Source organism: Candoia aspera, chromosome 1, assembly GCF_035149785.1.
Source record: "Candoia aspera isolate rCanAsp1 chromosome 1, rCanAsp1.hap2, whole genome shotgun sequence".
NCBI classification, from domain to species: domain Eukaryota; kingdom Metazoa; phylum Chordata; class Lepidosauria; order Squamata; family Boidae; genus Candoia; species Candoia aspera.
In genome coordinates this window covers 332,669,303-332,692,254 of record NC_086153.1, presented here as the reverse complement: position 1 = coordinate 332,692,254, position 22,952 = coordinate 332,669,303, and the positions used below count along the sequence as shown (strand labels likewise).

The 22,952-nt window shown below is 43.2% G+C and overlaps 1 protein-coding gene across 3 annotated transcripts in view; it reads right to left on the bottom strand.

Annotated features, from left to right (window-relative positions):
• NFIC (nuclear factor I C) overlaps window positions 1-22,952 on the bottom strand; it is a 147,608-nt gene that overhangs the window by 20,980 nt on the left and 103,676 nt on the right. For 2 of the 3 annotated variants that reach the window (XM_063290753.1, XM_063290752.1), the window contains exons 7-10: window positions 20,669-20,791; window positions 18,021-18,205; window positions 14,967-15,123; window positions 9,366-9,448 (exon numbers count right to left, since the gene is read on the bottom strand). In XM_063290753.1, coding sequence (XP_063146823.1) covers window positions 9,366-9,448; window positions 14,967-15,123; window positions 18,021-18,205; window positions 20,669-20,791 — 548 coding nt within the window. The remainder of the gene's footprint in view (window positions 1-9,365; window positions 9,449-14,966; window positions 15,124-18,020; window positions 18,206-20,668; window positions 20,792-22,952) is intronic. The other variant, XM_063290755.1, reaches the window with a different exon arrangement.

Genomic DNA, 22,952 nt, shown 5'->3' with positions numbered 1-22,952 from the left:
CCAAATTCTCTGTTCTTGCTCCGCTTCCATTTTGGAATATACTCCATGGCCTAAACATGCTGAATTGCAGGGGGGGGGGAGCTGTTCCTTCAAGTCAGTCTTGACTCCTGGTGACTGCCTGGACTAGTCCCTGCAGTTTTTTTGGCAAGGTTTTTTCAGAAGTGGTTTGCCATTGCTTTTTACTTCCTAGGGCTGAGAGAGAGGGAGTGACCCAAGGACACACAGATGGCTTAAGGCAGGACTAGAACTCACAGTCTCCTGGTTTCTAGGCCGGTGCCTTAACCACTACACCAAACTGGCTCTCACATATGCTGTGAGACTCTTGAATATGCTGAGCACCCCTACAAATATATCCCTCCCAGTGATGCTAGTTTGTCATGGCTGCAGAAAGGAGTTGTATATGAAAGACCAGTAGGTTTTACACCCTCCCATCTATATAGGAAATTCAAACTTTTCTCCCAAATTGGCTTGTTTATCCCTACATTTCCAATTAGCACTGTTTTATCTGAAAGCTACCACTTCTTGCACCAGGGTTAGAGAATGGAGCCTTTGAGCATGTGCAAAGAGCTTTATTTATTGGTGTGAAATATTTATATCCCACCTATACTTTACATAGAGCCAGTTTGGTGTAGTGGTTAAGGCACTGGGCTAGAAACCAGGAGACAGGGAGTTCCAGTCCTGCTTTAAGCACAAAGCCAGCTGGGTGACTTTGGGATAGTTACTCCAGGAGGAAGATTTGGATTAAAGAAAAAGTGATAAGAGAGTTATAGAGAGCCAGTTTAGTGTAGTGGTTAATGCATCAGGCTAGAAACCAGAAAAGCCAGTTGGGTCACCTTGGGCCAGTCCCCCTCTCAGCCCCAGGAAGGATGCAATAGCAAACCACTTCTGAAAAACCTTGAAGAAAAATGCAGGGACTTGTCCAGGCAGCCTCCGAGAATCGGACACGATTGAACTGATTTTTCTAAAAAATATTTTACATAGCTCACAAAATCATGAAAACACATACAGGACTTGGTCCAGCACTTCTTTCAATAGATTTCAGTTCAGTAAATGACCAAACCGGTTGAAATTGAGTGTTGTCTGTGGGAAATTTGATTTTTCTAACTAGGCTAAGGAAAACCAAAAGTATGTATCACCAGATTCTGGGAGCCGTTGAATTAATCTGCAGTTACAAATAATAATTCATAACAATGAATTTGAGTCAAGATCCTGCTCTCCAAGCAAACAGGCAAGACTTTGGACAAAAGAACCACATGTTCTTGGCATGGAGTAGAAGGAGGGCTTAAGTGCTCTAGAGGGGAATTTTGCTAATGTAACAAGGCCAAGGACACAAAAAACACACCTAGCAAGTCCACACTCCCAACATTTGAGGCTTTGGGAGAGAGAAGCTAGAACTGTGGATAGTCTCCAATAAGATCTTGGCGGCTTGTGTGCTTTTTCTGCATTTTCTCAAGTTGGCTTGGGCAGGGACAGGATCTCAAGGAACTGTAAACCAGTTCAGCCTCAAAATAGCCTTAATGTGCCAGACTGGACTTAGAGTTGGAATCAGGATAGGAATTTATTGTTGGCCTCCTTCATGTTTGGCTACCAGCAACTATAGCTGGAAGGGTCCCTACATACAGCAATTCCAAAATCCCACCATTTAAATGATTAAATATTTGCTCTGAAGTTTTCACATACAGTACTTCCAGCAGGTGGCAGTGCAAGCCTCTCCTTGTGCTTCTCCCATTTGGCTATAAATTTAGTTTCTAGGTTTAGCGCAGTGCTTCTCAACCTCAGCAACTTTAAGCTGTGTGGACTTCAACTCCCAGAATTCCCCAGCCTGGCTTAAAGTTGCTGAGGTTGAGAAACACTGGTTTAGTGACTATAGTACTGCTTGCATATGCCATGAAGAAAAATAGAACAAGTGCGGAAATGTTGTTCTGGGCACAGACTACATCTTCCTAAGAACCCCTGGCTTTCATTTAAAAAAAAAATTAAATTCTTAACCCTGAATAAGATTTCTGTTAGTTAGGAGACATACTTTAAATGCCCTCAATCATTTCTAGCCTGTCCCCATCAGTAGCAAAGCCAGAATTCTGTAAATGAACACAAATCATTTCATCGTTTCCTGAGACTCTCGTCTTAAATTTGAAGTAATGAAGGCTCTAGCCTGGATGAACTACATAGGCATACTCTGAAATGTATGGAATATATCTCCTAGAATCTCAGAAATCAGAAAGTGGCACACTTTTTTCTCCCAAGTGAGCATATCCCTTACTGACCTTTTGGATTATCAGAACCAGAATCAGTTCTGCATTGTAATAAATGAGGGAAGGAAACATATTCACAGTACCTTAACTTTTTGGATAAAACATAAGATTAAACTAGAATAATTCTCATAATGTTTCTTTCTGTCCTCTTTCCCCCAACATTAGCTGCAGTTACTGTAGAGGAGTGGATGGAATTGACCCGTGTTGGCCAAGTGAGCATCAGGACTGAATGAAGAAGCTGAATCCAAATTTCATTCAAGGTTCCCTCATCAACAAGGGCCACATGGCCTGCCAACAGGTGCATTTGATATTGGCAGTAGAAGATTGTCTTTCCCTGTTGCAAAAATGTGGATCACCTGGGCAGTGAATTTTAATCTTTAACCTAGCCCGGGGTTTCTCAACCAGGGTTCCGTGGCACCCTAGGGTTCTGCAAGAGGTCACTAGGGGTTCCCTGGGATATCACGATTTATAGTATTTCAAATTCGGGCAACTTCACATTGAAGACATTTCATTATTTTTAGTTTAAGAACACTGTTAATGCCTATAGACAGGCCTACCCATGAAACAAATAATTTTGTAACTTCTGGCCTATATTTGAGCCCGAATGTGCAGGGGTTCCTGAGGCCTGAAAAATATTTCAAGGGTTCCTCCAGGGTCAAAAGGTTGAGAAAGGCTGACCTAGAATATACTCACTCCCATATTTATTAGGTAGCTGTATTGATAAATCTGGTTGCCGCCTATCAGAATGGTGATGGGAGACCACACTATAATTCTTACAATGCTCAGGCAGCATCTGCGGAATCAGCAGTACCACACTGGTGATATTCACTCCCTCACTAATCTTTCTGAACTGCACAACCGCAGCCTGTATGTGGCAGCCTTCACTACTTTGCACTTGCTGTCTCTGCAGTCAGAAGGTCTTTTTCTTCCTTGGGGAGTTTTCAAACCACATAGTGGATTAAGCATGCACAAAAATGATGCACAGAGGGAGACAGTGAGCACCTGAGTGTCTCCTGCCTAGTTAGAGCAGAGCAGAAAATCTCCTTGCATCATCATCATCACCATCATCATCATCAAAAGACTTTGCATTCAGAAGTTAAGGCACCAGACTTGAAACCAGGAGGCTGTGAGTTCTAGTTCCGCCTTAGGCATGAAAGCTGGCTGGGTGACCTTGGGTCAGTCCCTCTCTCTCAGCCCAACTCACCTCACAGGGTTGTTGTGGTGGGGAAAATACGAGGAAGAAGGAATATTAGGTATGTTGGCCACCTTGAGTCATTTATAAAAATAATAAAAGCAGGATAGAAAATAAATAAATAAATATAAATAAATAACTGCAGCTCTCTTCACTGAGGTTACGAGACCTGTTCTGCTTACCCAGCAATTTATTTTGGAGTTCATAAGCAATGAACAAGAGGTGATATGTATTCACCTCTTGATACTTAATTCCAGCAGAAGGCTTCATGCATCCTTGCAAGGAGCCTCCTACTGTATTCCACAGTCTCCTGGCCTGGGCCCCCGTTTTTCCTCATTGCAGTTGCTACTGGTTTACCTTCCCTCTGCAGTCAACTAAGTATGTGAGAAGAAACAAGAACAAGGAAAGAAAAGGCTTACAGTATTCTACTTGTCTTGCACCTGCCTCTGGACAGATTGGGACAAAGGAAAAAAGGAAAGGTTGCTGGTGACAAAATGAAGGAAGAGATGGACGTAGGCAGGGGAGGTATTGAGTGCTTTGCCCAATACTCCTTCAAATCTGAAACGAATACTTCCTTTGCATTCAAAGATCAGTGACAAACTATCACTGAACAGAGGAATTCCATTTTTTAGCAATGACCAGGTGAGCAAGTGTGTCTCTTTCACCCACCATAGTGTGGTTTGTTCATGAAGAAAGGGGTACTTCTTTTCTTCTTACACAGAGAGGTGGGTATGGATATGTGAGACAGGGAAAAAGGGAATAGAGGTGACAAAGGGATGCTTCCCCAACCCCCTTTTGGATTCTGGCCTTGGTTACTGATATCAGACAATCCCCTGGCACGTCCAAGGAACAGCTAGAAAAGGGACTTACCTCTGTTCTAACACTTACAATGGGTCTGGTAGATAACAGCTAAGAAATGAAGTTTTAATCCCTCATTTCGTGAACTTTTAAAATAGACAATCTATCTCACTTTCTCTCAGCTTCAGTCTTTCCCCTGCAATATGGGGAGAATAATTCTAGCCTATTCTACAAAGGTTATTTTCACTGGAAAGTGAGAATTACCTAGACCAGTGTTTCTCACCCTTGGCCGCTTTAAGATGTGTGGACTTCAATTCCCAGGATTCCCCAGGCAGCATGCTGGCTGGGGAATTCTGGGAGTTGAAGTCGACCCATCTAAAAAAATGCCCAAGGTTCAGAAACACTGACCTAGATAATATACAGAAAATGATTAAAATGCCTGAAAGCACTATATAAAAGTAGAAGAGGCAAATTACAGGAGAGGCAGAGGCCTGCAATTTTACTCTTCAGCAACCCCCCCCCAAAATATTTAAGAGGGAGATGTAGTAACAGGTAGGAGAGCCCATCAAGGATGATCTCCAAGGCTGATTTGAAACTTGTCTGCTTCACATTTTAATACTAATCTTCCTAATTCACACTTCCCAAAGAAATTGATCAAGAGGGACACCATTACTTTGTTTTGGCATTTTTCTTAATTTTGCAATGCAATAGGAAATGTGTACATTAGAAAAACTGCATATAAACATGCACATACAGGGGGAAAAGCCCACCTTACAAGAAAGCATATACAAAAATATGCAATAAGTTTTGTGCAGATTTTTTTTAAAAAATCACTAACTTATGGGGAAACGAGGCAGAACCAGCTTGTGCTAAAAAAATGTGAACACGACTGAAAAGTAAAACATGGATCTGACCCATCTAATGATCTCTGACAATTTCATCTGGTTTGACTGAAACTGAACGCCACAGAAGAGGGAAAGCAGCCTGAGACTGCTGAGGTCTCACTGTGGAGCACCTTTCCCTCTTCCCAAAGTCTTAGCCCACTAACAATAAGCAAAGATGCAGTGAAAGGGAAGAGGAGCTGAATGATGGAGAAAGTGACTTCACTTCAGTCCTCCTGTTTGTTTTTAAACGTGGCTTGTGAATTGCGTTAAGGAGCTGGACATTTGACACCTTCTTCCTCCACTTTGCAGTCTCGAAGATTTATCAGGCTGCTAAGGTTGATCAGACCCCTTGTGTTCAGCTCAGCAGGCCTCAGGTTTGGCAGGGCCAGATTAAAGGTAAAGAGTCAGTAAGTTAGCTGCAAAGCCAGCCTCTCCCACAGAGCACACACCCACCTGTGGAATTTTACAATCTGGTGTCACATTTCTTACACCCTGATGGTCAGATCCCAGAGAGGTGAAAGGAATGAAAAAGCTAATTCTAAAATAATTCTTAAGCCCTCTTGGAGAAGGTAGCACATGCTGGAGTTGTTCCTTTTGGGGAGGGAAGGCACAGTCTGCTACCCGGAAATCTTTGTCACGCCTTCGGCCAGAGCTGCAACTAATGGCTGATGCCAGGCTCTAACAACGCCAGAGGGGAAGGGAAGGAATCCCATTGGCCAGGAGCCATCTCGTTAAGGACGCCAGCCAATTGTATCTTAAGAGGCCAAGCAGAGGGAGGGGGGGGAGAGACTGGGCTTAGCTTTGGCCTCTGAACTTGCTCCCTGTCAAGGCTGTGAGTGTGTGCATGGGTGCGCGTGTGCTTTGTTGTTGTTGCTTTTCCAGAGGCATGCAAAAGTAATTGTAGAAACTACTGAGTTTCCCCTCCAGTGCTGGGAAGGTGCCAGGCAGAATCCTGGCAGGAATGGTATCAGAGAAGCCAAGTAGACCTAGACTTGGAGCCAAGATACGGAGGACAGCATTGGAGATGAAAGGGGACTGTAATTTGGGAGTGTAACTTATTTAAAGGTCAGGAAATGACCCCAAGAATGGTCAGACAACACAGAAAGGCATGAAGCTGTTTCCAGAGGAAGTTTTTATCCTTCTTCCAACTTTCACAAATAGAGTTCTGGATTGCACAGACATGCAGAGCTGAGCCATCAAACCTACTGTTTTGTTTTTAGAGGCTTTTAGAATAATACATACTAATAGGCTCAATCAGCAGCTACTGGACATAACCCTGAGACCTAGATCCTTGAGCTCAGAAGCAGTCCACTTCCAAGTACCAGGATAACCAGCCTGTCCTGGTGTAAAATCTGAGAGTGGTTGCCCCAAAACCCATCTGGAGGACACCATGCTGGGGTATGGCAGGTCTGCTGTGAGTAGCAATAGCTATCTAGGATTTCAGAAAGAATATTTCTCAGCTCTACCTGAATAAGACAAGGATTATACAGCTCAGACTAGTGGATCCTGGGGTCAAGCAAGTGGGAGGAGATTACACCTGAATGCTATCCCTTGCAGGTTTCAAGGAGGCATCTGGCTGGGCAATAGTGGAAAGTGGATGTTGCACTAGACAGGCATTTAACAATGTTCATATATTAAATGCCAGATCTTAAAAGAACCTCTATATTCATGGACTTTTTGATGGAAATGAATAAAAATGAACTGGCGAGCTCTGGATTTACTGATTAAAAAGGGCTGTAGAAGAGAACTATGTTATGTAATTTGGGAGGATGGAAACAGTATTAATTATGTTTGTAACTGCTGCAAAAAAGATTGGAAATTTCTTCTTTAAATCTTTTTTTCTTTCTCTTTTTTGATCTATACTGTTGTTCACTTTTTCTTCTATCTTTCTATCTTTCCTATTTTTCTTTTTATATCTTTTTTTTCTTTTCTATGTTCTTTTTTATTTTTCTGTAGCTTTTAACTTTGTAAAAAAAAAATTGTGTGTGTGTGTTTGTGTGTGTGTGTGTGAATTAGATCCATGTCCCTCCTGGCTGGTGAAAGCAGCTTGGGAGGTGACATGTGGCTGGGTCCAGGCGATGGTAAATACATCCCTGAGAGAGGGGGTGTTCCCAGCAGCCTTTAAGGAAGCGCTGGTGCGGCCCCTCCTCAAGAAACCATTGCTGGACCCTACTGTACTGGACAATTTTCGCCCAGTCTCCCACCTCCCCTTTTTGGGGAAGGTGGTTGAGAAAGTGGTGGTGTTGCAGCTCCAGAGGATTCTGGATGAAATGGATTATCTAGACCCCTTTCAGTCAGGTTTCAGGCCGTTATGGGACGGAAACAGCATTGGTCGCACTTATGATCTCTGGCAGGAGCAGGATGGAGGCAGGGCATCCATTCTTGCTCTCCTTGACCTCTCAGTGGCTTTTGACACCATTGACCATGGTATCCTTCTGGACCAACTTAGGGAGTTGGGGGTGGGCGGTGTGGTTCTGTGCTGGTTCATCTCCTTCCTCCAGGGCCAGTCCCAGTCAGTGTTGATAGGGAGCAAGAGATCCAGTCCCTACTTTGTGGGGTGCCGCAGGACTCGGTACTCTTTCTGCTCCTTTTTAACATCTAAATGAAACCACTGGGTGAGATCATCCGTCACTACAGGGTGAGGTATCATCAATATGGTGATGATACTCAATTATACATCTCCATCCTGGGTGAAGTAAGTGAGGCTGTGACCACCCTTTCCGAGGGCCTGGGGGCTGTGGGGGCCTGGACGGGGAACAACAGGCTACGGCTGAACCTGGGGAAGACGGACTGGCTGTGGATTAATGGCTCTCGGTATCTGGGAAATTGTCATCTTTAGTTCTGGATGGGGTTGCACTGCCCCAGACAGACCTGGTGCATAACTTGGGGGTCCTCTTGGACTCATGACTCCTACTCAAAGACCAGGTGGCAGTCATGGCCAGGAGAGCCTTTGTGCAACTTTGTGTTGTGTGCCAGTTACACCCCATCCTGGAACGAGAGGCCCTTTGAACAGTCACTCATGCCCTGGTTATCTCCCATATAGGCTACTGTAATGCACTCTACATGGTGCTACCCTTGAAGAATATCAGGAAGCTACAGCTGGACCAAAATGCAGTAGTGCGGACAATCTTAGGTGCCCCAAGGGCGGCACATGTAACATCTTTGCTGCACAAGCTGCACTGGGTTCCAGTCTGCTTCTGGGTCCAATTCAAGGTGTTGGTTATGACCTTTAAAGCCCTACATGGCATGGGACCAGGATACCTGAGGGACCGTCTTATCCCCATCACATCGACCCATCCCACTCAGGCATCCAGAGAGGGCATGCTACGGGCCCCCTTCTGTTAAAGAGTTCTATCTGACGGGGTCACAGAAGCATGCCTTCTCCGCAGTAGCCCCTGCCCTTTGAACACTCTCCCCACAGAGGTGAGACAGAGCCCTTCACTCCTGGACTTCCGCAAACAATTAAAGACCTGGTTTTGTCACCATGCCTGGGGTGGGAGGGAGAATAGTCACTCCTGGGGATGGCTAGCTCCCTAGAATGGCCCTGTTTTGCTTGCAGGTTTATAGAGAACTTTTAGCCATCTGGATTCCATTATATTTATATTTTATTATGTATTATATTTATTCTATAATTTTATATTGCATTGTTTTAATTGTGTCTTATTGTAAACCACCCAGAGTCCCCCCTTGGGGGGAGATGGGCAGTGATAAATTTGATAGATAGATAGATAGATAGATAGATAGATAGATAGATAGATAGATAGATAAAAATTCCCATCTCACCCCTAAGGGTGGCATGTGTCTTCCTCAACCTTGGGTCCTCTACCAGAGGAGTTTGAGGGTTCTGCACAGTATCTTAGCTGTTCCTAGCACTGCACTCTTCTGGACAGAGAGCTCTGATGTTGCTCCTGGGACCTGTTGGAGCCCCTCTCCCAGCTTAGGGGTCATAGTCCCGAGTGCTCCTACCACCACTGGGACCACTTCAGCCTTCGCTTTCCACATCCTCTCTAGTTCCTCCTTCAGGCCCTGGTACTTCTCCAGCTTCACATACACACATACATACATCCCTTCTACATTTGGAGATACTATGACATTCTACCTCTAAGTAACAGCTGTTGGGGCCAAGAGTAGAAAGGTGTTTCTACTGTTCACTCTGTCTGGCTGCCACTGGACACAAGATTGACTGTGCCGCTCCCTCCCAGCAACTAAAATTATTATAGGAAGGTCCTTGAGACTCACCTGTGCCTGATAGATGCTGCCAGGATCCCGTGGTCCTAATCCCACGAAGCGGTTCGCAGGGGGTGTTCCTGGGGTGGAGTAGGCTGGGGGAAATGGTAGGGGAGAGAGGAAAGAAAAGAAAAAGAGAGAGAGAGAGAGAAAGAGAACAAGAGAATATTCTTTTTAAAATTCAATCAATCCACTGTTCCCATCAACAGTTTCCATCTTGTCACGGGAACCACTCTCCGCCCCCACCCCAAAGATCTTCAGTCCTTCTTTCCTTTGCAATTATCTTTCTTTTCAGCAGTTTGTGTATTCTGAATACAGAGCCTTCAGTGCAAAACATCCATCAGCAGGAAGGCCACAACAATGTATCAAGGGCTGCTTTTCAAAAGTCAGAGGGTTTGGGGTTTAATTTTAAAGAGTGAAACAGGTTCCTTGAGTACGTGTGTTACAGTCTGCACCCCTGCTTTAAACTAGAGAATGATTTAAGATAGGGATTCATCTCCCAGGGCTTCAACCAGGCTTGGCCAAAGAGCAAACTGGAGAATGGCCATTGTCAGAGATGCTCTAGCTGCATCTTGCTCTGTACATCCTGCAATGAGTAGCAGGTTGGACTAGATGACCTCCAAGGACATTTTACCTGCACAGTTCTGTTCCCTTTCAATAGAAAAACAGAAAGCTGCCTCATACTGAGTCAGACCATTGGCCCATTTAGCCCAATAGCACCGACACTGATTGATAACTTCAGGAAGAATATTTTTCAGCCCCCTTGGATACACCAGGAATTGCTCCTGAGACCTTTTGCCTCCAAAAACAATGTTCTCCTAATGATCTATGGCCTTGGCATGTTTTTTACACCATCAAGCTAGAGTAGATCAGATGAAAAACTCATCCTAAGCAGCTGATAGGAACCACAGAAATTGCAGAAGTCTAGAATCATGCAATCTGAACTTTAGGTACCATTGAAAGCTGTTCTAGGACATAATCCCAAGGCCTGTTCAGTTGTAGCATCTCCAGTTAAAAGGATGCAAGCTCACAGTTCTAGAAAACAACTCTGCCACCCCCAAGGTCATAAACTATAACCCTGCCCTGCCCCCATGTGATTACAGGAACTTTGAATCTGCCCAGGGAATCTGTTTTCAATGCTGAGTTAAAAGAAGTGGATCAATATACCTTTGCTTTGTTTCCTGCATACAGAAGAGCCCAATGTTATACAGCAGGGGAAGAATAAATTTACACCTTATTTGCCACAGCAGACAGCCAATATATATTGTTTGTCAACATCTGGCTCAGGCTTCTTTTGACAGAGGGCTTAAGAAACAAGATGTTCAAGAGAGGCAACCACATTTCCTGGATATGCTTTGTCTATGATAAAAAATTCCCTGGATTTTTTTTCTTTTTGTTTAATTCTGTAACATATATGGACTGTTTATACGATTGCTAATTCAGAATTGAAGGCTTGTCCACAGTTGTATAACATTGAAATATTATGTATGTATGCATGCACACACACACATATATAAACACACACATGCATTCATATATGTACCACTAGTCATCACTAATATTGTTTTTGTTTAATTAAGCACACACAAACACTATTCTTGTATACTGTGCTCCTTACACAATTGCTTCCTTTCTGAGAGTTGAAAATGCTTATTTGCAAAGAGATGTGTGCCTGGGTGTGTCAGAGGCAACTGATGGGCCTAGCAGAGATACTATTCCAGAGCAGAGTTTCTCAACCTTGGCAACTTTAAGACGTGTGGACTTCAACTCCCAGAATTCCCCATGCTGGCTGGGTAATTCTGGGAGTTGAAGTCCACACGTCTTAAAGTTGCCAAGGTTAAGAAACACTATTCCAGAGGATATAGCTCATGTCCCCATTGGCCCCTAATCACAGCACGTATATGCTCTGGAATCTCTTTTTCCTTTAGCATTCCATTGAGGTTGCCCTTATCTCATCCCCAGAACATGTGGGAGACAGGAGTAAGTTGTCCTTCATTGCATTGATAAAGGAGTATTTCCCCTTTTATTTCGACACCATTCAAGGACAGCCTTAAGGTGCAAAAATCTGTTAGGCTTTCTCACTTTGGACGGAAGTCAGGGGGCTGGTAGGAACAGAGACTGAGAACACAGGTAATCAAGGCAGGAAAGGAATTGGCAATCGGAATAGCCAGTTTCAGCTGTCATCATTTTCTGCTAAGTCAAGGATGGGTAGGCAGCACTATAACTCAGAGGAAGCACTGTGGGGAAAAACCTGTAAAACTGAGTTTTTTAGAGCATTACTATATCTTGCTGATGTGCGGCAATTACAACAGCTCCCTCCCCACAAGCCTCATAAATTATCTTCCCCTCTCTATGTACTGTACAATGATAAGCAAACATATACACACATACACACATTTTGCAAAGAGGCGTACCGCAGCACCTACATCATCTGCTCAAGGTCAGAGAGAAGGGAGAAGCTGACCCAGGTCTCCTTGGCCACCCATGTAAATGCAATTTATTGAAATGTTCGGAGTATCCCACATGCAAAGAGGAGGAAGGGGAGGTTGGCATCAGGAATGAGTAACCAAGGGAAGCTATTGGGAATGAATACCCAATGTAAAGAGCTCCCTGGGAACATCAGAAAGGTATTTGGAAAAAGAGAAAAACAACAACTAGGACTTTTAAACAAGAGACACATCTTTTGAATGTATCTAATACCAAATTTCACAAGGCGGGTTTGGAACGTAGCACTTTCTCTGTTTAGACATCACAAATTAACCAAGATGATGAGAATGAGATTCAAGATTAATCGACAGATAGTTTCTTCCCCTAGTCCCCTATGAAACCCTGAAAACAAGCACAGAGACATTGCTTAGTTCAAAGAGCCAGTCTCGTGTAGTAGTGAAGGCACTGAACTAGTACGTCAGAGACCTGGTGGAAGTCCATCTTCAGCTATGGAAGGTCACCGTTGGCTTTGAGCCAGTCAGCCCTTCTCAGCTGAATTTACTTCAGAGGGATGTTAGTCAGGGGAAATGTGGAAGAAAAGAGTGCTATACTGTACATACTGCCTAGAGCTAAGGGAGGAAAGACGGGAGATAAATCTAATTAACAAATTAATAAATAAAGAGCCAGTTTGGTCTAGTGGTTAAGGCAATGGGCTAGTAACCAGGAGACTGAGAGTTCTAGTCCCGCCTTAGGCATGAAAGCCGGCTGGGTGACCTTGGGCCAGTCCCTCTCTCTCAGCCCAACTCACCTCACAGGGTTGTTGTTGTGGGGAAAATAGGAGGAGGAAGGAGTATTAGGTATGTTCGCCGCCTTGAGTTACTTATAAAAATAATAAAGGTGTGATATTTATTAAATAAATAAATAAATGTTGCGAAAAACTGCTAAACTCCTATAAATTGGATGAGTAAAAGAAGCTACATCAAAGCTGATGATATAAGCTCCTAGGAAGACCTTCAGCTCTAATTAGAAGCAAAATAAGTTTTGCCAAGCCACCCGCTCTCCACAACTACTAAAGCACAGCAGAAATATTTGCAAGACCTTTCCTCAGCAAACAGCGATAAAACAAAATAAATTACACCAAATACACAGCCCTTAAAAGCAACATTTGGCTTCTTCCCTGCAATTAAGAACAATGAGCCAAGGCACATGACCAGTTAAGTTCCAATCTGTTAAGCCTCTAAACCAGTGTTCCTCAACCTTGGCAACTTGGAGATGTGTGGACTTCAACTCCCAGAATTCCCCAGCCAGCATGCTGTGAGTTGAAGTCCATCAGCCAATTCTGGGAGTTGAAGTCCACACATCTTCAAGTTGCCAAGGTTGAGGAACGTTGGTCTAAACAAAAGTTTGCGCCAGTCTCCATTTCAAAACAGAGCATTATGGTCTGCATATTGTTTTTAGACCTTTAGGAATATTATCAGGGAAGGAGAAAATGACATGCTATGTATTTTATTAGTTTGCCTGAATGATTGGGAAGGTGCTGGGAACCGAACTAGGATCACTCTAAAATGTGGTGTATTTTAATGTTTACCTCATTTTTTTCAGATCAGCAATATTAAGGGACCTGGTTTGGAACGACATCTGATTGCACTGCAAGCTATACAGTAGAAGTCAACATTCATACACTCACCACAATCAGCCTATAAGCTTCCATTAAACAGAGCAAGATGCCTAAGTTAAGAACTGAAGAAGCATGGAGAAAAAATAATAGTATTTCATCAGGAGGTACTAGAAGAACACGGCTTTTTCAAGATAAGGAAAATAAATATCCATGCTGTTTGACTGAGTGATTAAATAGTGAGAATTTGCATAATCAAAGTCATATATAAAGATTAAGAACTAGCAAGGCTTCCCTTTAATTATTATTATTTTGGAGTGTACTATACTAACATCAATATTTAGATCACAGGTGGGCAAATTTTCAGAAGCTACTTGCCCCTTTTATACAGGATAAGAAATGGAAGATGATATTGTATGAGAGAGCGGGAAGTGAGAACAGACATAGGCAGGGGAAAAATCCTAACAAGCCTTTTTAAAACCCTATAAAAATGTTCTCCAAATCATAAGCAGCGTTGTACTTTAGGAAAATCTTGGGAAAACACTGTGCCCAGTTATAATATGCCAGGAATGTGCAGCACTTCAAATTCATTTCCCAAAATTGTCTTCAGAGCCCACAGGGGCAGGAACAGAGCCTGTCTTCAAGGGGTTAAAGCAGCTGTGTCTTTTCCTCAGACTGAGCAGCATGTTCCTGGGAAAAGACACAGCTGCTTTAAAGAATTGAAGGACCTTTCTGAAATCAAAACAGATGTGCTGCACAGCCCTTTAATGCACCATTCCATCAATGAGGTAAGGAGGTATAGGCTCTAGGGCAGTGTTTGTCAAACTTGGCAAGTTTAAGCCAGCTGGAGAAGTTTATACTGGCTGAGGAATTCTGGGAGTTGAACCCACACATCTTAAAGTTGCCAAATTTGAAAAACACTGCACTAGAATCTGTGCAACACCACACAAAGTTGCACGGAAGCTACTGCTCACAGACCCCAAATTTAGAAGGCCAACCAAAGAGCATGGCTGATGAACTTTTATGTCTGCCATGTAACTACCACCTTTTGCTTCTGGAAAGTTTGGGATACTCTATAATTTTCACAGAATTGATCTTATTCAGTGTCCTTAAACATGTAAAGAGAGAGCCAAATGGAATGACATCATTCCACAACTGCTCTCCTCAGCTCAAGGTTCCCTTTGTGCAACTGGCATGGAAGGTAGATGACCAGAGGCCTTGGAACCCTTATGTTCTGGGGTGCTACAAAGGCTGTGTTTACCTGCAACCTGGCATGTTTTATGGTAGCATGCACGTTTGCTTGGGTTTTTAAAAAAATCACTGGTTTAAATCAGTGGCAATTTCTGATCATTTAAATGAACGACTTGAACTTCCTCTGTTTAAATCCAGGCACCCTGCTGCCATCTCATCTCAAAATCCTTTCCCCCAAAGTGGCCATCCCCCAACCCCGGAGCAGTCTGAATGGGTGAACGTGGCCAGAGGGTAGGGAGGAATTAGTGACAGATGGCAGGCAGGAGGACAAGGCCATTGGGGAGTGGGTAGGTGCAGGAATGGGGAGTGGGCTTGCTTACTGGGAGACGTCGGCGAGGTGGTCCCTCCCTCGGAAGTTGTCGTGGTAGATTTGGTGTCAGGTGAGATTGCCAGGCGGGGCATACCTGGGGGTGGCGGCGCCAACATCTGGGTAGGAAGGTAATGCCCGGGTACCTTCACTTGACCACCTCCATTTAACTAGGGACACAACATAAAAAAAACACAGAGCAAGCCATTAGCACTGCCCACAGGAGTCACCTGCCCGCCCAGAGGAACCTCCCCCCTCAAAACGGGGACAGTGGGCGGGCTTCACTGGGGACCCTGGGAATCTTGGCCAGCTCGCCTGACTGCAACTATGGAAGGTCTACTAAGCTGTCATGGCTAATAGCCAATGAAAGTGCCTTCCAGGATACAAAACCTCTTTACAATCCCACCTAAAAGTTCTAGCTCATGTGGCCACATTTGGCCTCTAATAAATCTCTCAGGCTGCTTACTCTGACACTGTGCTAACAAGCTGCTTTTCCTGCACTCTTTATTACTCTTTAGCATTGCAAATGTAGGTTTACATTGTGGGATTTTTGTGCAGATTGCCAAAACTTAATTTATAGCCACAGCCACACAAATAACAGTACCTATGCTTGGGTGCATTCATAAAATACCACCAGAAAGCAATGATGCTACTATGATATGTGCAGCGGCATCAACATGTTTTTTCTTCTGCGTTTTACGTAGGTACACGCGTATTCCTGAATATTATCAAAACGCTGCACAAAAAGAATCTTGGTACAATTGTCACACGTGATCACATAAACTGCTCTCCTGTAGCATATTATTCGCATTTCACTTAATGACAAAAAGGAAAATACAGAGAAAGATACCGAACCCTGCTGTCAACTATGGACTGAATAACATTTGAAAAGTGAAAAAAGGAAGAATGGCAAGAATGTTAATATATCAGCTTCACTTTGAACATAGGACCAGATAATTCAGAACTCAAAAACTGGGGGGAAATCTAGATGAACAGATCTGAGAAGCATCCTTTGTGCTCCCACCACAGTCAGTACAGTACTGCCTGTGTAACATCACTTTCAGTCCTATCTCCAGCCTGTTTTCAACAGAGATGCACTGCACCAAGGAAGCCATCACAGATATTCAGAAGCAATACGAGCTTCCGATTGTTCTGTAGGTGTCTGTATGTGTGTGAGAAAGAGAGACAGAAGGTCCTTCCATTATTCACCAGCTGCCCTGAAAATAACTAATACATCAACTGCCCTTGAATGGTACCATCCATCAGGATGGGCACCCAGCCGAGACAGAGGAGAGGAGAAACAAGCTGGCCTTCCAGTCGCAGACATACGTGTACATGTGTGTACACATATGGCCTAGATGCAGGTTTGATTAGGAGAGCAGTGGGAATATTTATTATTAAAGCTCTCTCTGTGGCTCTGCACCGTCTTCTGGTCTGACAATTAACAGCACTTTTTTGTGTGTTGCTATCTAGCCTGAGAGCATCTTCCGAGGGGAAGATGGCATCTTCAGCGCATAGCTGGGTAGGTGGGGCAGGTCCTACTACTCCATTCTGAGGATCCCAACAGTTTTGTCAAGACTTTTCCTTGATCCCACCCTGGGCATCCCCCAACCCCACCCCCGAACCGGGGGCAGTGCCACAGTCAATGGCCTCATTGTACAAGTTCTCAGCATGAGACTGAATTAGTGAGAATTCATTACCTCTTCACTAGCATCAGACCTGCCTAAGTAACAGCATGCAAATAAAGGCTTCTGGATATCTACTTTGATTATTATTTATCTTGTCCAAGAAGGATTGTGCCATATTTTACTTCAAAATATACAATGTGACTGTAAGCCACATTTTTCCCTCACTAAACCCTTTACATACCTTTGCCACCAATGGCCTTGTGCTTCATGAACTTGCCTGAGGCATGCTATGCATATTACAGATAATTACCATCAGGGTTTTGAAGATCCATGGATTTAAGATGAGCAAACCCCTCCCCATCCTTCCTCAAGCACACACATCATTTTGAGTCCTGTTCAAAACTTGCATACGTGCAGGTGGCCCTTAGCAGTCTTAAAAATACTGTACTCCACTCCTAATGACTGCAGGGATGTGTCCTTGAAGTTTTGTTTTTTCTTGGTGACAATATAGAGGTAGCTTGCATTTGTCTTTCTCCAAGATGGGTTTGGGGGGTATTCTTTTGACTTCCCAGTAAAACTTACAGCCCTGGTCTCCAATGATGATGACGACGATGACAGAAGGACTCAATAGGTGGACAAAAATGCCAAATCCAGTCTAAACATCTGGCTGAATGTGTGACCAACCATAATAGTAGTAGTACTAGTAGTGGTGGTAGTAATATACCAACAGATCTGACTCTGCTTCCCTCTGTTCAGCCAATAGGCTTAGCTGTTTTAGGACTGGGATTTTGAAGATGGGACAGATCTCACCCTCGATAACAATCCCCCCGAATGCCAAGTGTCATCTTTTTTTATTTATTAAGAATAATAGCCTAGAACAAAACTATGTCAATTTTTTTAATGCTCCAGGGCATTATTGGAAAGTAAAAATAGCTGCTGCCAGGCCCAAACACAAAACAAAACATTAAAGCAAATATGAAAGTGGAAATGTCTGTCCAAGACTGAGATGGTATGGCTTAAACCAGTATTTTTCAAACCTGGCAACATTAAGATGTGTGGACTCCATGCTGGCTGGTGAATTCTGGGAGTTGAAGTCTACTCATCTTAAAGTTGCCAAGGTTGAAAAACACCAGCTTAAACTATGTTGCTTAGGGATTCCGAAAGTCCAACACATTTGGAGAACACCAGGTTGGAGAAATCTGGCTTAAGTATACCATTTAGAAAATGTGTAAGTATTTTCTTCTAGGTCTTGTGATAGCTGAAAAAAAAACCCACTCAAGGGTTTGGGGGTTGCTTGGTTGTAAGGGCATTTCAAATAACTGCCATGCTGTTTCTCCTTGAACTCAGTGAGTCATGAACCAGACTGAGTAGAGCCATTATGGACTTCCCACGCCACAAGACAAGAGGTGACAGGAGTTATAATCCTGGCCATTCCTTACCGGTCCTGGCTGTTGATTGGATGGGTCACAAGCCAACGAGACAAGGTCTTTCAGAGGGTCCTGTGGATTCAGATGAGGCGGGTACCTTATGGCTGTGTGCGGGAAGTAGGTGGAGGCCGCCTGGGGCAGGATCGAGGTGGTGGGAAAGTGCAGCGCAGAGGAGGGGTGGGGACTTCGAGAGATACCTACAGGGGGTGAGAGAGAGAGGAAACTGGGCGGCCTTCACCAACAGCACACACCCAGACCCCCCTGCTCCCGGGCACCACTGCAGAAACCGTTAGAATGGGGGCAGCAGAGCAGCCCTGGAGGGTATGGTCTTCTTCCATCTTCCTCCTCCTCCTTCTGGGGCAAGCAAACATCCATCACCTTTTTCCTCTCCAGCATCCTCGGGCAAGTCAACAAATCCTATAGGAATATCTCACTCCCATTCATCTTTAGGTTATGTACAGGACGTAAGGTAAGGGGCCCAAGTACCACCAATACTATTCTTTGGGGGGCAACATCCGGCCTTTGGCCACACAGCCAAAATTGTTCTCTGATCCTGCAAGAGGATTTAGAACTTCACTGCTAGCTGCATAAAGCCAATGGCACCTCCCTTGCCCCACTACATGACCACTAAGACCCCAAACTTCCTAGAATTCTATTAAATCTTTAAATGTATGGCCTTGATGCCCTAAACTTTTAAAACCTAATCATTTTTTTTTTGCTTTTGACAAATAAACCACGTGCAGTTTTTGTCGGAAAACTTTCAGTTTTGAGTTGCCTAATACATTAAACTTTTTTTTTCCTAACTCCCACAATTAATAGTATTCTGAAGAATTCAGGAAAAAAAATAGCTGAAATGATCTGTAAAATCCAGTACTGCTCTATCCTGTGCCAGAAAGCTTCCTTCCCTAGCTTGGTGCCCTATAGATTACCCTGTTGATGGGAGCTTAAATCCAACACATCTGGAGGGCACCAAGTTAAGGAAGGCTGCCATTAATTTTTGCAATTCATCTCAGCTCTACCTATAATGAAAACTCTTTCCACTTGCTCTGCATGACACTGTTAAATGCAAAAGATGCTAAACAGATATAATAAATTAGAGCAGTGTTTCTCAGCCTTGGCAACTTTAAGATGTGTGGACTTCTACCCCCAGAATTCCCCAGCCAGCATGGCTGGCTGGGAAATTCTGGGAGTAGAAGTCCACACATCTTAAAGTTGTCAAGGTTGAGAAACACTGCTATAGAGTAAAAGAAAAAGAAAAAAGTCAAAGGTATATAACACAGAATCATAGAACCATAGGATTGGAAAGGATCTTAGAGGTCTTCTAGTCCAACCCCCTGCCCCAAATAACTGAACTTACAGAGTTCACTCACATCTGCAAGAAAAATCCAGTTTTCTTTTCATTTTGATGGCTAAAATGTTAGCTCCATATATAAGCACTAGAGCAATAGTTTAGCTAGCAGTCTTGTGCTCTTCCCACAGTTCGTACATGCAATTCTCTATTTATTTTAGATTTACGTGGATATACTCTGTGTATTATGTGTACATTCATCACTGCCTTGAGGTTTCATTTCCATTTCTTTATTTTGTGATTTAAGTGCAAATAATTCTGGAATTGGAGAAAGGGAGGTTCCCTGGAGATGTAACAAGCACCTACCAGTTAGGGCTGTGTGCACAGCTGGATTCTGTTACGAAGTTCCAGGACAATTCCTTCCCAGAGTTAGACCCCTGAGAGGAATAGCTATATTTTTGCTGATTGCAGCAAGGATGCCTCCAAAGCAATCTTTTCCTCTAATAAAGTTATATTTATCTTAACTCAGGCAGTTTCCTTTGATGGGGGTTGACCTATGCTAGTGTTAGCTGCTGAATCTAGTATATTACTTAATAGGCACGTGAGAGCGCTTAATGTAATTTTTTTGAACTCTTCTAGAACTATCAAATCCTTCATTCCATCTCCTAAAAGCATTCTGGCAATTGTTGCTTGGGAAGGATTAATAACCATTCTCCCTTTGAGAACTTCTGCCAGCGCAGCTTCTTCTCTTCTCTTCTCTCCCCACATGTTGCTGAACTACCATTCTTAGGAAGAAGGAATTACTATTAAAAAGAATAAGCAAGCAACCTTTTAATAATTAGATCTCTGAGACCTATGCCTACCCACAGGCGGTTCTAAAATAGCAAATAGGCAGAACGTAGAAAAAAGTAAGAAAAATGATGATTTTGAATGCTTCCCTAGATGAGGAATTATGGGAAATTAGAAAAGAAGCACAGTAAGGAGACCCTCATTTTTGACATGCTAGTTTTCCATAAAAATAAGCAACATTATTAAAACCAGTGTTTCTCAACCTTGGCAACTTTAAGATGTGTGGACTTCAACTCCCATGGCTGGATGGGAAACTCTGGGAGTTGAAGTCCACACATCTTAAAGTTGCCAAGGTTGAGAAACACTGATTAAAACTATCAGAGCCCCGTCTCATACACTTAAAGTGGTAAATACCTCTGTCCTCTTAGGATTCTACTATCAAGTCAAAATAATAATAATTATTATAATAATTATAATTATTATTAATTTATTTTTTATGCCACCCAACTCCCAACATGACTTGACTTGGTCTAAAATCTAGAGGTCCTTGCTCTTTGGCCCTCCCTGGTGACAGCTTACATACCACTGTGTACAGCAATGACAGGACGGTGATGCTGAGTGAACAGCCGGGGTGACGTGTCCTGCGGAGATGGGCTGTTGAAGGGAGACTTGTCCATTTCTGTCTTTTTCACAGTTGGGGAGATGCCTGGAGAAGAGTTGGAGGAAGTGGCATGTTATGATGTCATTGAAATACTTGATTGCTGGCATCACTATGTCCTCTAACTATACTCCTGCTCTGCCTATACAGCTTGGAACTGGCCTTTAACTACAGCAGCCATGCTTTTCAGAGACCTAACCAATGGGAAATGTCACCTCCCCTGAGCCATTAGCCCCATTTACTGCAGTGCCCTAGTCTTCCCAACTATAAAATGGGACCGGGGTCCTTCATGCAATACAGAGCATGTATAGAACTATCAAGCTTGTCTTGTGTTTTGTCACTTGGAGTTATCCTTTTCCCTGTCTCTGTAGCTCTCCCCTTATGGCATGTTGGTGCTGAGCCACTATGCCCATAGGTTGCCAGGTACAGTTCAAGATTTGCCAATTTACCTGCAGAAGTTTTTCTATATTAATCTGTGACATATTGATGTAAAGGGCTTTGTTCCTAGGGGGTTGTTAGGTGAATCCTCCGGATGTGCTTCTAGCTTTCCCTATAAATATCAAAGGCCTCCACTGTTATGTGTGCATGTCTGTGACAGGATGCAGTTAATCTCCTCTATCTGCTGGTTAAGATTTATCTGGGCCAGTTGGTTAGTCCATGCCACTAAAAGGTTTAGTCCTTTCTCAGACACTCATTTGGAGATTTTACAGAACATCCAGTACAGGATTGAAATTAAACCTCTTCTTGCAAAGCATTTAAACACATTTCTACTTGGAGAAGGAACCACAGCAATATTGCAATGTTTATTGAACTGATCATTAAGCTACCTGATCAATTCTTTAAAAACAAATTGAGTGAGGAAAAATAAATACTCTGATAGCAAAGTTTTTTTTATGAATTTTTTTTAATCCCACAATTTATAACATCTGCAGATGGCAAGCATCTTCTCAAATGAGCATTGACCCACCAAAAAGAATAGGGCATTTCTCAAATAAGCATCACCAGAAAAAGATAGCCTCTCCCATTTTGGCCCCTCCAGTTGTGTAGGATTGTAGGTGCCATTTGTTGTGCTGGCTAAGGGACTATGGGTGAACACAAGGCTGAGAAAGCTAATAAGAAGCATGTTGCCACAGAACTCAGGTATTTTCCCCTCCCTCTCAGTAACACAAAATATTGTCTTGTATGAGTATCCTATAAAACAGTGCTGCACTGTGCACAACTTCCATCAGCTTGACGGCCTCATCAGCTCTGTGCAGCATGTTAAGGCCACTCCAAAAATGGTTGAGTTAGGATCCACTGGAGGAGGGGGTGCGGTGCCTTAAGCCTCTGCAAGGCTTAAGGCAGTGTTTCTCAACCTTGGCCACTTTCAGATGTGTGGACTTCAATTCCCAGAATTCCCTAGCCAACCATGCTGGCTGGGGAATTCTGGGAGTTGAAGTCCACACATCTGAACGTGGCCAAGGTTGAGAAACACTAGCTTAAGGTATCAATTTTATTTGGTTAACACCTATCCAATGCCAAAATGTCCAAAAGTTTGGCCCCACCCAATCTTGCATTACTATATCACTGATATAAAGCAAACTGGCATTAAAATAGCTACACTTGCCAGCAATGGAAGTTACAGAAGGCAACTTTCCTATGATAAGAGACAAAATTTAGGAGAAAAGATATCTAAATACTAAATAAAACCAATTGGGAATCATTGCCTTGTAATAAGTAATACCCCACATCTTCATCAATGAAAATTTTTCCATAGTTAATTCAGAACGGCGTACCTCTTTCTAGCATTCCCTTGGCTGAGAGCCATGAATAATGTGATTATATTAGGAGACATAGCATCTCCAGAAACCAAGCAGAAGGAGATGCAACTGTTGATAATTATCCTAACAAACATGATTATATCTCAAGTGATATTGCTAAAATCCTGGTTTAGTATGTGGATTTGCTCAGTTTGTGAAATTAAGATGCAGTTCCTAATGATCAAGCTTGGAATATTAAAAAATCCCCTACACATCCATAGTTCACATTCTGCATACATACAGCTCTTTTACCAATAGATGCGTGTACAGAGCACCTTAGACCAAAGTCCCTCCCCTAATCAGGCACTCTCCAGACCACAACCACTGTAGCTAAAGAACGCCATCTGAGAAATGCTGGGAATTATAATCCCAACATTTCTGAAAGGGGCCATGTTTGTGAAGGTCTTCTA